General features: G+C 33.2%; 1 protein-coding gene across 1 annotated transcript; it reads right to left on the bottom strand.

Annotated features, from left to right (window-relative positions):
• Positions 1-5,048: 5,048 nt before the first annotated feature.
• LOC149149820 (uncharacterized) lies at positions 5,049-6,198 on the bottom strand. Its single transcript, XM_089438217.1, has 3 exons — positions 6,060-6,198; positions 5,818-5,899; positions 5,049-5,544 (listed from the first exon to the last, which is right to left on the bottom strand). Exons 1-3 carry the CDS (start codon positions 6,135-6,137, stop codon positions 5,276-5,278), a joined length of 429 nt encoding a protein of 142 aa, XP_089294343.1. The 5' UTR covers positions 6,138-6,198; the 3' UTR covers positions 5,049-5,275.
• Between the last annotated feature and the right edge of the window lie 8,493 nt (positions 6,199-14,691).

Raw genomic sequence — 14,691 nt, 5'->3', positions numbered from 1 at the left:
ATATATGCAACTATCGATTGATTTCCTACATGTTTTGTAATATTACATATCCATGTCTTAATGTTTCTTGACTTGTTAAGTAGGTTGAATTGCAATTTGTCTATTATTATGTTTGTGTGTTGTTGTTGTTTACTTGTTTTAGGAGCTTGAAGAAGGAAGCAAGAGATTGCTAGAGCGAACAAGCAAGGACATCATCAAGTAGGATAAGCGACCAAGAGGTAGGCCCTCTTGATTGATTCTAACCTAAGGAAATCTTCCATAGAATGTATCTATTGTGGCTAGACCCATTATCGGGCTAGAGGAATTTGTTCGTGTCCGCACTTATAATTTTACTTCACCACACTTTTAACCCGTACTTGAACCAGGAATTCCTCCTATGTTTTGTTTCTCTTCCAAGCCTCAGGTACCAGTTCCTGTACTCTTGTTAAAGTTTGGCTTCTGTGAGGGTTTATGTTTACTGAATCATCTACACTTTACTCCTAATGCAGTTTAGTCTATAGTTTCACCAATCAGGCTTTTTGAGTCGTATCAATTGAAAATCCAGGGGTTTTTTTCCTTATTCCAGGTTATTGGATTTCTACCCCCTTTCTATTCAAGAATTTCAAATATTTAGGTTTTTGATCAGGGTTCAAACATTATCTTTTCAAGCTAGTTATCAGAAATTTATATTTTTATTATAAGCCATTGTATTTTCACTTGAATGGGCCACACACATATATAATAAAAAGACTCAGAAACCCCTTCTAAGGATCGATCTTACATTCCTTGTTTTCAAGTATAAGTTGGTTAGAATGATTATAATCTTTTTGGAAAAGTTCCAATTGGTTTCATTATATATATATATATATATATATATGAGAGGCCATCACATCATACCTTGGTTACTTGACAGTGTGTCGTTATCTCTTCAATTAGTAAATTTTATGTAGAATGTCTTCCTTAGCCTGCATGGCTAGACATACTTGTTTATTGTTAATATATAGTTTTTGGCGAATGACAATTATCCATTTCCTGCGGAGATGTTTTCATCTTCAATGGTTGATTATTGACTTAAATTCTTGGTTTCTTAACCACTGTTTATATTGTGTTGGGTTCAGATTTATTTGCGTAACGCTCTTAGGGCATCAACCAATTTATATGTATGTTTGTTACTCTTCAAGTTGTCACAGTTTATTTAAATTCCTGCGTGGTTAAATTAATTGGTTTTGTGCACACTGTTTCTTCATACATGGTGAATTAATATTACTTATTAATATTTCTTTAACAGTTGTGAATAATACCTTTGAGAGAACGGGATCCAACCCACGTAATTTATTCCCACTATTTCGTTACTAAGGTTTTTGCACGGGAGAAAGGATTGTTTCCCTAGTGGGCCTCTAGCAATGGGAAACTAACCTATTTCCAACACTCACAGTTATCTATAACAAAATTTATTAAAGTTAACTGAAAGGTTTCCCTCTGTATTCTTTACATCGAGACAATCCTTTTATTTTTTTTCATAGCACTCACAAAGGCATATGTGAATAAGATTTGTTTCATCAATTATACTTTGTCCAAATTACAGAATGAATGTTCTAGCATTTTCCTTTTCATCACAAGATTCACCGCACACACAATTGTAAGAACTATATCTCACATAACATATCGAAATTAAACCAGACATCCTACTATGATAGTATTTGTGGTGTCCAACTTACTTTATCTGTCACATTTATTAGAAAATTCAAAGAATGAAAGACTCTTCAACACTTCAAAGTTATAAATTCTTCTGAAAATAAAACATTTAGGAACTATACTAGTCATTTCAGAATTCCAAATTCTTCTGAAAATAAAACATTTTGGAACTATACTAGAGTCATTTCGGAATTCCAAATTCTTTTGTAAACAAAACTTTTAGGAACAATATCAAAGTCATTTTAGAATTCCAATTTCTTCGTAAACAAAACATTTAATAATCATACCAAGTTTTTTTTCATATAAATTCACTTATGTGTCTTTGTTAGCTCTCCAAGAGAAATAGGACCATGAAGAGACTCCTTTAACCACCCAACCTATGAGTCTCGCAATTACGTCTAGGAAGAGACTCCTTTAACCATCCAACCTATGAGATTGGCAATTATGTTTAGGTCTCCCCCCGAGCCTCTTAGTTTCCAAAGCAGTTAAAGATATTGATCATTCTTGGACCTAAAGAGCTCTAGTCCAATCCAAAATATTCTTCTTAAGGGTTTCCACTAGTTATGACTAGGTCAAAAAGACCCTCCAACAATGCAACTGCTTTCTTTGACAACTGTCACAAGATTTCTTCTCTTTTCCTGTTATTTCCTCTCTTCACCCACTTGTGGCCTCTCCCAAGTGAGATATTTTCCTTTCCTTTAATATCTCCAAGGAAAGAAGTGACTCTCTAACTACCTGAAAACTCAAGATTTTCTTTTGAAGTCTTTTCGGTCATTTCTTTGACTAAGCATAACTTTCTTTTAAAGCAAATAAAATAATAACCACTACACTTTTATCTTTAAGTTCTTTTACCAACCTCTACCAAACCGAATTACCAAGTCTTACATAGTAAAAAGGTAAATGACAATTATTTACATACAACTTTAAATATTCAAAATTAAAATATATCATTATCTTTTTCTCTTCATAACTCAATTTTCAAAGGAGTAGTGGGGATAAACATCAATGACCACTATCCACAAAATTCAACTCATTCATATTTGTTATTTAAGGAAAATCATGCCACATGGAATTACCCATTGGCGGTTGGGAAGGAGGCAAGTTTTCACTCCTAATATAAGATTCTGGGTCTTAGGAGTTTTCACTCCTACTATATGATTCTGGGTCTTGGGTCGTGAACTTATAACGACCCAAATAAATTCATAACCAAGTATAGTGATTCAAGAAAGACTAGCTCTTAACCAAGTAGAAGTAGTTTGACTAAAACCTCATCTTCCTCAAATATAAAGAAACATATTAACATTAACTCTATGGCACACATTTGATGATCTGCTCTCCCTATTTAATTTAAAGCCATGATCTGATTCTTCAACTTGTCTTGACGATGATCCACACTAATTGGTTCGAAATACGTCGACAAATAAAATATCATGTAATTTAAGCCGAAAAACTTTTTCTCATAAACTTGATATAAATCATTGAAGCCTAAATTCAACAATTTTTATTTTTTTTATTAATAAAATTTATCATAATTTATAATGTATAGAGAAAAATAATAATATATTGCAATTTTCCATTTGTATAAATCCAATATATTTATTTTTAAAATTATTTATTTTTATTTAATATAAAAGAAATTTTCAATTTTAGTAAATATTTTAAATTATTAATATCTATTTTTTATCTATTAAAAAATAACATTATTTTTCAATGTTTGAACTGAAAACTTTTAACATAAACATATTAAATATTTAAAAAAAACCAACCTATCACGTTAAATATTTAAAAATGAAAAATAAAACAGCTACCTTCTCATATCTTTCATGATTTGACATACTTTATTAACGGAAAAAGGCACACACGGCATTTACTCTCAACAATAGAGGTCTTGATTAGACATTATTACATTTATTCGTTACATATACATATTTAAAAAACCAAATGGACCACTTCAAATATTTAAAAATAAAAAATAAAATAGTGATTTGAAAATATTAATCATCTAGCGTTAAGTTAAAGATTGTTTTAGTATTTATTTATTTTGTAGATTGATTATCCCTTTCTCATCTAACAAACAATCATTGAGTTACTTTCTCATTCAATTCACAATTATTGATTTAGTGCCTTAATATATTTAAATATTGTAAGATGTGTATTCCTAAATTTTTTGGGTATTAAATTTTAAATAACTGAAATTTTTTTAAGTATCAAATCAAACTCGAATTCAAATTTGACCTTGATAACTATGTAATACCCTCCCTCATATGTATCATAATTTGATATATTTAAAAAACCAAATGGACCACTTCAAATATTTAAAAATAAAAATTGAAATAGTGATTTGAAAATATTAGTCATCATGCGTTAAATTAAGTTAATGATTGTTTTAGTATTTTTTATTTGGTATATTGAATATCACTTTCTCATCTAACAAACAATCATTGAGTTACTTTCTCATTCAATTCACAATTATTGACTTAGTGCTTTAATATATTTAAATATTGTAAGATGGGTATTCCTAAATTTTTTGGGTATTGAATTTTAAATTACTGATTTTTTTTTAAGTATCAAATCAAATTCGAATTCAAATTTGACCTAATGTATCATAATTTGATATATTTTGTAAATGAAAAAATAACAAATATAATATTTGATGATGATGGTTAACATCTATTGAGATCAAACTTTGGTCTAACAAACCTAAATAAACAAATTATTTAGTTTGATTTAAGATTTTATTCTTATGCTCAAAAAGCTTGGAGAGAAGCCTCCCAAGCTCACTATAATTTTGACATCGTAAAAGGCTAGGGAGGTCAGTATTGCGACAGAGATTATGAAACTGAGATCTAATGTGGTTGTAGGTGGGGCACTCTAAGAGGAAGTGGTTTTCATCCTCGATCTTCCTATTCTCATAGAGATGGTAAATACTTTCCATCCATGGTGTTTTAGCAACTGGCCAACTACCTATTTCACTATGGAGCTCATGAGAGTTCGTTCTAATGTTTGCTATATTAATTCTCTTCTTTGAGCTAGTTAAAACATAGAGATACTTTTGATCTTCTGGAGTAGGGTTGATGACCTTCTTATAATAACTTAATTTTCTTTTAGCGGTTAAATCTTTCTCACACCACATTTACTATTAACCTTTTACTTATATATATAAAATTTTACTAAAATCAAAACAAAAAATACGAGAATAATGAAATTACCATTATTGGCCTTACTCAAGCCAATCATTCAACATAAAGAGGATGACAATACCATATAGAGAATTGTTTTAATCTATGTAGTTTGACATGGATTTCCTCTCAATACTATAATTACAATAAAATTCCTAAAAACTTGTACTAGAACAAAGTCAAATTAAACGGAGTTTTGGTGTACATTACTGTCGCTGATTTGGTAAGCGTTTTGGCCAGAGGTCACAGAGCCCAGAGCCCGTTGAAAACAATAGAGATAAAACACTTACGTGAAGCCCAGTTTATCACTTCAGGGACAAAAAGTAACCTTTAAAAGCTTCATTCCCTCTTTGTATATACAAAAAAGACTTTGGATTCCTTAACCAAGTCAACGACTACAGATCCATAAGCAACAGATGCAGCTAAGACGACACACAACAAAAACAGCAGGTCCGTTGAATGAGATTATAGGTTGATTTCACCTCACACCTGCTGTTGTAGTCACGCTGCTCTATGTGGTCACTAGTGCATGATGGGTATCCTTCACCTCCCAACCTCTGCAATTCGATGGTTTTTCTCCTCTTGTCGTCGTTTTCCATTAATCTAATTCGTTGCACTCTCTTCTTGGGATTCACACGTCCTTTAACTGTTACCTTGTTCTGCGCTGCGTCTACCACATAGTCCAGCAATTCTGCTCATCATCACGCCACAAACACAATAAGAAATTGATAAAAACAAGATGAAAACTAAATAGAGTGGCTGAATATATGTTAATACATTAGGTTTATGAATTTTTGGGTAGATTGTAGATTTTAGGAAAATTTCAGAATTTGACAATTAAGAAAAAGGTTAATTGATTTTAGAATATGACCTAATGAAGAAAAATAAAAAGATTAATGCTTTTAACTTTCCTAACAATCAGATTCAATCAAATATAATCAAATGTAATAAAAAATTAACATACTGTCCATTTTGGAGAGAACTCTGGACACCCTATCACGGCACTGCAGACAGCACATATTTGCGTTCAGAACAATCACTTGAACCTGTAATGCAACGTAATGATTATGACACCATCAACAATCTCAGACCTAATTGAAGTAACTATACAGTTGAGTTAAAGTTCTTATATGGTATTTAGAGAGATACAAAAGGCGATTGGCAGTGTGCAGCAAAGATGCTAAACAGTAGAAATGGGCTTCTTACTCTGGGCATTGTTAAGGCTTCGGCGGAGCGCAGCAGCTGAGGCATCTGTGACCGTGGATGACAAAATATCAGAAACATTGTGATCACAGGGTCCTGAGCTGCCACTGATTATATATATATTTTTTGATGAGGAATAGGATCTGTGCCGTTGGGCATGAAGAGTTAAGAGGACAACCAGATGAGTGAGTGTTATAGCTGTTCATGTGAAAGATTCCATCCCTGATACAAAGAAGTGCATGCCATCGCGTGAAGTCGTTGATAGGGAGTTGTAGGTAGGAGGTACCAATCGCTCGCATAGTATTGAGTTAATTTGTCAAAGGCACTGGCTGGTTCCTTGGTGAGTAGTCAATGTCAATTTTATGGGAATATAAAATTCATTAATTAATATTAATAACTTAAAACTGTCTTAAAGTTTGACAATAAAGATCGAACGAGAAGTTTTTATGACTATGGTATTATGCCTATTAGTAACAAACATCCCATCCATGAATATGGTTTCGGGGCTTATTAGCTTCTAACCATTTGAAGATTAAAAAAAATCACAATTCCTTCCGCAAAGGGAGTATGAACTCTTTTAGTACAATTTAAGAGCTTTGTTGAAAGTTTTCCTTTTCATCAAATTTGTCAAAGTGATATGGTATTGTCTCAACCATAAAGGTTTGACCCATCTATCCTAACTATAATGACTAATCTATTCTAACCATAATTAAATTATGTATTTTTTTTTTTAACTTTTGTTCATAATATTAATTATATAATTAAGTGCAACATAGCTTTTTTTTCTCAATAATGGATATATATCTAGTTATGACTTAAAACATTTCATTGATATTGAGCTAATATTTTAATGTTTAGTTAATGCAAAATAAAGTAAAGAACTTAATATTCATCCAGTAAAATAGCCATATAATATAAGTTAACAAGAGATTTCAGAGTAAATCACAAGATCAATTATTTGTTCATCGTCAGGATAAGTTGAAGAACCAGATCCAGCTTTGCCTGTTAAATAGCTTGACGAGAGCCTCCAACGGCTAACTAGGCTAACGACTAAATAGGACTAGGGACCTAAACTCTAAAATAAAAATAAAAATAATTTAATTTAATTGGAAGTTAGTTATAATAAGGGACCATATAAATAATTTAATTGGTTGTTAAATTTAATAGTTAGATAAAAGTTATTAAATACATGGAAATATAAATATTAGAATAAAACGTATAATTAACTTTTTATAGAGATATTAACTATACATATAAATATTAGAATAAAATGAATGATTAACTAAATCAAGAATTTAAAATTGGTTGTTAAGTTAAAATAATAATAATAATAATAAATAAATAAATAAACTAACTAGAATAAAATATCAAGTTAAAAATAAATAAAAATAAATAAACAAACTAGAATAAAATATCAAAAAAATAAAATAAATAAAATAAATAAATAAACTAACTAGAATAAAATATCAAGTTAAAAAAATAAAATAAATAAACTAACTAGAAAAAAAAATACAAAAACTAATCAGATAAAATAATTGTAAATATTAACTTATTATAAAAAGGTGAGGCAAGAAACGAGGGGAGGGGAGGAGGGGCAGAAAGGAAGAAAGTGACTAGGAAGAGAGCGTTGGGACTCAACATCTACTGATCTTCCAGCCATCCTCTCTATTGAGATTGCTCGGCCTCTTTTCAATCTCCAGAGCTTCCCTAAATTTCCGATGATGGAACTGTGAAACTCTAGCAATGACACTAGCCTCCTCAATACAAACATGATGATTGGTTTTTTCCACATGCTCAGCTAAAGCCAAAGACTTTGATCTCCTATTCTTAAGGTCAGCTGCGTGTTCACTAATCCTTTGATTGATGGAGTGACTCGTCTCACCAATATAGGGGGTCCCACAGGAACAAGGGATAATATATACCCCTTTCATCTTCTTAGGGTCGATAGGATCCTTTGTTGATCTGAGGGACATACGAATGGTGTTAAGGGGCCTAAAGGTTACAAGGACACTATGCATCTTGAGAATCCTTGCAATCTTATCAGTGGTCCCCTAAACAAACGGAAGATGGAAACCAAGAATCCGCTCCTTTGGTTCCTTTTTAGCAAGAGAATTCTTGGCTGCTTGTTGGAAAGCCTTCTGTCCCATGTATCTACTATAACCATTCTCAACAAAGACATCAAGGAGATGGGATTTTTCTTTCTTAAAACTCTTTTTATTCGAGATCCTTAGGGCCCTAGTAGCAAGGGTATTGAGAACCCCCATCTTCTGGGCTGGGAAATGGTGGGAACTGGCATGAAGATACTGCTCTGTATGCGTTTTCTTTCGAAAAACTTGGTGGGATAGGGAACCATCACTATTCTTAGAAATAAGAATATCAAGGAAAGGGAGGCACCCATCAAATTCCTACTCTTTAGTGAACTTAATGGCTAAGGATTGATTGTTGAGATGATTGAAGAAGAGATCTAATTCCTCTTGGCCGTGAGACCAGATAACATTGGTGTCATCCACATACCTTTTCCAAAGCTTGGGCAGGAGATGAGATGAGTTAAGAGCCTTGGACTCAAAATCTTCCATAAAAAGATTAGCAACGATAGGGGATGAGGAAAAGAGGCCGAGCAATCTCAATAGAGAGGATGGCTGGAAGATCAGTAGATGTTGGGTCTCAGCTCTCTCTTCCTAGTCGCTTTCTTCCTTTCCACCCCTCCTCCTCCCCTCCCCTTGTTTCTTGTCTCACCTTTTTATAATAAGTTAATATTTACAATTATTTTATTAGTTTCTGTATTTTTTTTTTTGAACTTGATATTTTATTCTAGTTAGTTTATTTATTTATTTTTATTTATCTATTTATTTTGTTTATTTATTTATTTTGATATTTTATTCTAGTTTGTTTATTTATTTATTTTTATTATTTTTTTTAACTTGATATTTTATTCTAGTTAGTTAGTTTATTTATTATTATTATTATTATTTTTGTATTCTATTGTATATATATATATATTTATTTATTATTATTATTATTATTAACTTAACAACCAATTTTAAACTCTTTATATAGTTAATCATTCGTTTTATTCCAATATTTATATGTATAGTTAATAACTCTTTAAAAAGTTAATTATTTGTTTTATTCTAATATTTATATTTCCATGTATTTAATAACTTTTATCTAACTATTAAATTTAACAACCAATTAAATTATTTATATATTTATTTAGAGGTATGGTCCCTTATTATAACTAACTTCCAATTAAATTAAATTATTTTTATTTTTATTTTAGAGGTTAGGTCCCTAGTCCTATTTAGTCGTTAGCCTAGTTAGCCATTGGAGGCTCTGCTCAAGCTATTTAACAGGCAAAGCTGGATCTGGTTCTTCAACTTGTCCTGATGATGAACCACACTAGTTGGTTCGAAACACGTCGACAAATGATTGATCTTGTGATTTACGCCGAAATCTCTCGTTAACCTGATATGGATCACAAAAGCCTCAATTCAACAATAAGTATAAGTTGTACCAAAAATGATCTCTTAACTTTCTTCATATGAAAAATGTTGCAATATATAACCAAGGAACACATCCAACTACCATTTCATTTAGTCAATAGAACTACTCTCTATCCAACTTTAGTAAAACCAAGTCACCTACTTGAAACTCTCCCTTCCTTCTACCATTCTATGCCCGATATTCCATCCTTTCAACTACGTTCATAAACCAAATGTAGCATTCTCTAATTTGCCTCATCATCCCTTGATGTAGTCCAAGACTGATGATTTTTGTTCATAGTAGTCTTACAAATTGTGTGGGGTGTGTTATAACCTTATTTGTCACTCCATTATAGTGAGAGAAGCCCATGTTCAACTTACCTCAGTTGTTGGCTAGAATGCCTCCTCTTTCACCTTTACTTTTACTTATGTGAGATTTATTCCATGTTAAAAGGGTGGAATTACATAATTGAGTTATTTCCCATAATTATTTTTGTCACAATTTTATAATTATGAGATAATAATTATTTCATAATTGAGATAATTGAGAAAAATCTCATAATTTTTAAAAAGGTTTCTGGAGTTTTTCGTTCTCAATGACATCAACTTAACCCACTTGTGTATGAGTTTGCTAGGGGTCCATTATTGTATAAGTTTCCTAACTTCTCAAGCCCCTAAGTGTCAAGATACATTCTCCTAGAGGGTAGAATGAACCGATATAATCTTACTAAGAGGAAAGGGGGTTAGAAAAAGTATCCATATTATAGCATAAGAGCTTTGTTGTATTGGGAGGAGGAGACCATGCTACAAGTTTGAGAGGAGGTCTCATTTTTTGGAAGGTGTGCGTGTTGTATCATTTCATTTTATGATCAATAAAAGTTAATGTTCCCTTCCTATAGCTCTGAGTTTATGATCACTTGTTCATGTTTATATTTGTTTGTTTATACTGACAATCCTCTGTGGAAGGCCATTTATGCTCCTTATTTGGTGGTGCTTTTATGAAACTTCTAGATCTATTATGGAGGACAGGGTCTCATAGTTGGAGCAAGGAATATTTGCATCAAACCCAATGTCTATCACCAATCTGCGAGGACAAAAGGTTTCAGCTCAAACCCTAGTTAAGAAACTGTAGGCATAAATGATTAGATTGAAACATATGGTTTGGGATCTATTTACTTGATTGGTTTTGGTCATATACTACTCCATCTGGTAGTCTTGTTAGGGCTATAAGACTATAGAGCAATATCTCCTTGTGGCTATGTGTAATTTTCCATAACAGAATTGGCGAGTCCACTCGGGAGTTTTCCTTATTTGTCTTTAGATCTCTTCTCTTTTTCTTTGGATTTGATTTTTGTGTAATGTTATCGAGTTCTCTGTGGTTGTATGGATTCATTTTGATCTCCATTAGTTTGATTTTCTTTAGATCTCAAATCTCATTTTTTTTTGAGAGAGAGAATAACAAATCTGGGAGTTCAAATTGAATTTGGAATTTTCTATATATAATTCGATTAAACTAACCACATATTTGAATTCCTCTCAAAATTTCATCCAGAAAAAAAAAAAAAAAAAAAATCACTGAAAATCGACTCTATGTAACAGCCCTCATGAAAATTCCATGTAATAAAAGTTAATAAAGACAAAATAATAACCATAGTTGATGGGACACATATTCCAAACTGAATGTTGGGCAAAAACATAGTGATGGGGATCACTGGTGATTGATTAATGGCTAAGAAAATTGGCAAAGGCTTTGGAAAGGAAAAATTGCATTTTTGACACATTTATTTATGAAAATAATGGAAATTGGAAGAAAAGGAAGGTGAAAGGTCACAGGTTGCATGTGAGGAGGAAAATGAAAGAAAATAATGGAAAATGAAGAAAATAGAGGCCTAATTGATAAAAGGAAGGAACAAGAACAACAAAGAAGGTAAGAGGAAGGAAGGAACAAGCAAGAAAGAGTATGATAAAAAAGCTACAATAGGATTCTTTGTAGGTATCGATTTGCATATGCGTTTTCCTTACTAGATTTGACATGCATGGTATTGCATGTGGTTCTTTGTTGTTATGGAATGGGTTTTGCCAGGTGTGATAGTGTTTTCAACCTAGGCTTGTCATTTTCGAATAGCCATGGTGTGATGGGGTTCTCATGTTTTGGTTGAGTTGGATTGCCAGGTGGATTTGAAGTTGAGTGAGGTGGATCTTCAAAAGAAAGAACACATGGCTTCGTGATCCCTAAGCCAAATTGTGGATTGTGGTAAAGCCACTAGCCTAGTGACCCCTAAACTTGATTTTTGATTGCAGTAAACTTAGGTATTATGTGCCTCGGTGGGCCTAGGAATCCTTGACCTGTTAATGGTGGGATATACGGTAAATCCTAGAGGTGGTTTCCCTTGATTAGGCCTAGTAATCCTTGTCGGTGAATGCAAGGATATATGGTAAATCATAGAGGGTGGAGTCTCGATTTAGGGCCTAGTGATCCCTCGATCGGATTGTGGATTACGGTAAAGCCTGAGAGACTAAGGGACAGGAAAATTCCTCACAATGTAGGTGGAGAAATCCGGTGGCATCCATGCTTGGTTTTTCCTTGTGATCTAGTGGAGATCATGGTAAAGCCTGTTATTACATGTTTATTGTGTTGGCCTAGTGATTCGGTGTGGATTGCGGTAAGGCCTACTTTCTATTGATTAGGGTGAGGTGGTTTAGCCTTGGGATGCCCTGGTTGGTTCTTTTGGTTGAGTCACACATTCATGCTTGGAATATGGCATGGGGGTGATTGGCTGAAGATAGATCTAGCTTAGGTAATCTATGGTCAGGTGGAATGTGGTATTCCCATCCTGTGTTAGCTTTTGCATTCATTAATAAGAGGTTCTTTCCTTGATATCTTATGTGTAAATGTATTAGCTTATATGTGGATTTTATGGTTGATGTATCCTTGCTATTTTTGCTTTTATTATGCCAGTTATAGGCATGTATTATGACAACGATGATGTATGACTCTCCTCATGTATTGATTTGTAAATGAATGAATAATGTATCTATGACCTAATAGATGATAATGCAACTAACGATATAAGGGAACAATGCTTCTTAGTGATTCTCAGATAAGTTTGAGACCCCTTTGCTCAGATATGTTGTTTAAACTTGTATATTACATATTTGTGACATGTTTGACGAAATGCCTGTCATGGCTAGTAGGGGTCTAGTCAAGTCCATGTTCAAGAAATTACATTTATATCATTATTCTGTTGTTATCTTTCAGTTCTGAAAGTGTCATTGAGTTTTGGGTAGTGACCTGGGCTCTGGGCCTGAAAAAGTGGCACAAATCCCAGAGTCACAGGCACATGTCTGAGGAGAAAAGTCCCCAGACACATGAATACCCATGTTGTGGGAGCGTCTAAAGCCTCCTAGATGGATGCTTGTCCATATCAAGTGAGCGTCCAAGGGTTTAATGGTCTAAAACTTTAGTTGGTATCAGGGGTTGGTTACCTGAGTGGCTTTGATGGCTCCTGGGAGTTTTGTTGCTAATGTGGAAGGTCTTTGTGGTGTGTTTATGTTGATTCCACTTCCTTAAGGTCACTAAGGAGGTTGAATCCCATTATAGTGGCCTCTTGTCACATATTAACCCAAGTTGGCAAGTTACTTGGGTAGATGTGGGATGAGGGTGTTACACTCTAGATGAGAAAGTTATGGTTGATTGAAGACTAGTTAGTCAAATTCCTTCCTCAATCACACCCAAAAAACGACTAATAGTGTGGTTGTGACTTTAGAGTCATTGGCTTTCGCATTGTATGCCAGTGGCTGGAGCCACACTATTAAGGGTTGTATCCCCGCGACTGTTCTTGAAACCTTAGATCTCCTCATGGGTCCTTCAAGTCTCTGGTTTTATCTTCATCCTTGATTTATTGTCTCTTGTTTGAACCCAGATCTACTACAGATCTGAGTCACTAGTGCTTGTTTGGGTTGAATTTGTCTTGTTTGGTTTTCTTGTCAAGTTGGTTTGGGTTTCAATCTCAACTCTTTTCTCGCTGATCTCTTTCAAACTTGATTGGATCTGTTGCTACAATCATTATTAGTTGTCAAACACTTCAGATCTAAATCTACACTACTTGGTTCATATTGGATGCTTTTTGTCCTATTTCTCTAGGGTTTTCCCTAGAAAATTTGAAGTGTTTTTGTGGAGGTTATTATCCTTGACTTTGGACCCAATTTTTTAGATTTCTTCAGTAGGTTTAGTGGCAGCTAGAATCTGTTCTTGATTTCCATATCATAGTCATATTTGGCTTCTTTTTCCATTTTTCACTTTTGCTTGAGTTATTATTTGGTCTTGTGAGCTTGTTTCATTCACAAGAGGTGGTATTTTTGTTTATGGTTGTGCAAGTTGTCACTTAAGAAGTTTATTTGGGTGTGTATTATCTATTTGTCACTTCAGATTCATTTTCATCACTCCCACTTAATATTTTCTAGGGCTTCCTGTTTCTAGGGTTTGGTTTTGTCCGTGTAGAACATTGTCTCTCGTTGAAGAATTAATTGTGCTACAACCATATCTTGTTGACATCACCATACTCTTTTTAATTTTTGGCTTTCTTGTTTATTTCTTTAGAGTGTTTTTTTTGATTTGATTCAACATTTTGACGTTTTTTGAGTGCTTTGCTTTCTAGCTTGGGGAATTTTTTGGCCTCTTTTTGGATTCTTGGTTTGTCTTTTGGGTCTAAAATTTTATAAATTTGGGGATTTCATTGAATGACCATTGAGAGGTGTATTCTATATGTAGCTTTATTTTCTTTCCAAAGTGAAAAAGAATCTTACCCTATTATAGCTATCCTTCATCGAATTAAAAAAAGAATTATGCTTATAGTTGCATTAGGGTATTACTAACAAGAGTCCATCACATCATTTGTGTTTCATGTTGCTACCCATATGAGTTAACAACAACATTTAAAATCAAAGCATTAATAAAATTTTACTAGACTCGTATTTTCTTTTACTGGGAGTCCACCAAGATTAGCCTAGTCTAGGGTTTTGGAACTAGGTGTGTCAGTAAACTGTTCCAAGGCTTAAAAGCCAACTTAGTAGCTTGCAGTAGGGAGTGAAAATCCATTCTTAATAGTGTAGTTTGGGAAGCCCTTCTAACACAAGGGTCGATCACAAAGTCA

The sequence above is a fragment of the Pinus tabuliformis genome, chromosome 9, assembly GCF_031772625.1.
Source record: "Pinus tabuliformis cultivar Carrire ecotype Pingquan chromosome 9, CPIR1, whole genome shotgun sequence".
NCBI classification, from domain to species: domain Eukaryota; kingdom Viridiplantae; phylum Streptophyta; class Pinopsida; order Pinales; family Pinaceae; genus Pinus; species Pinus tabuliformis.
Note: the sequence above shows the minus strand (reverse complement) of the source record. Positions and strands in the feature narration are given on the sequence as shown.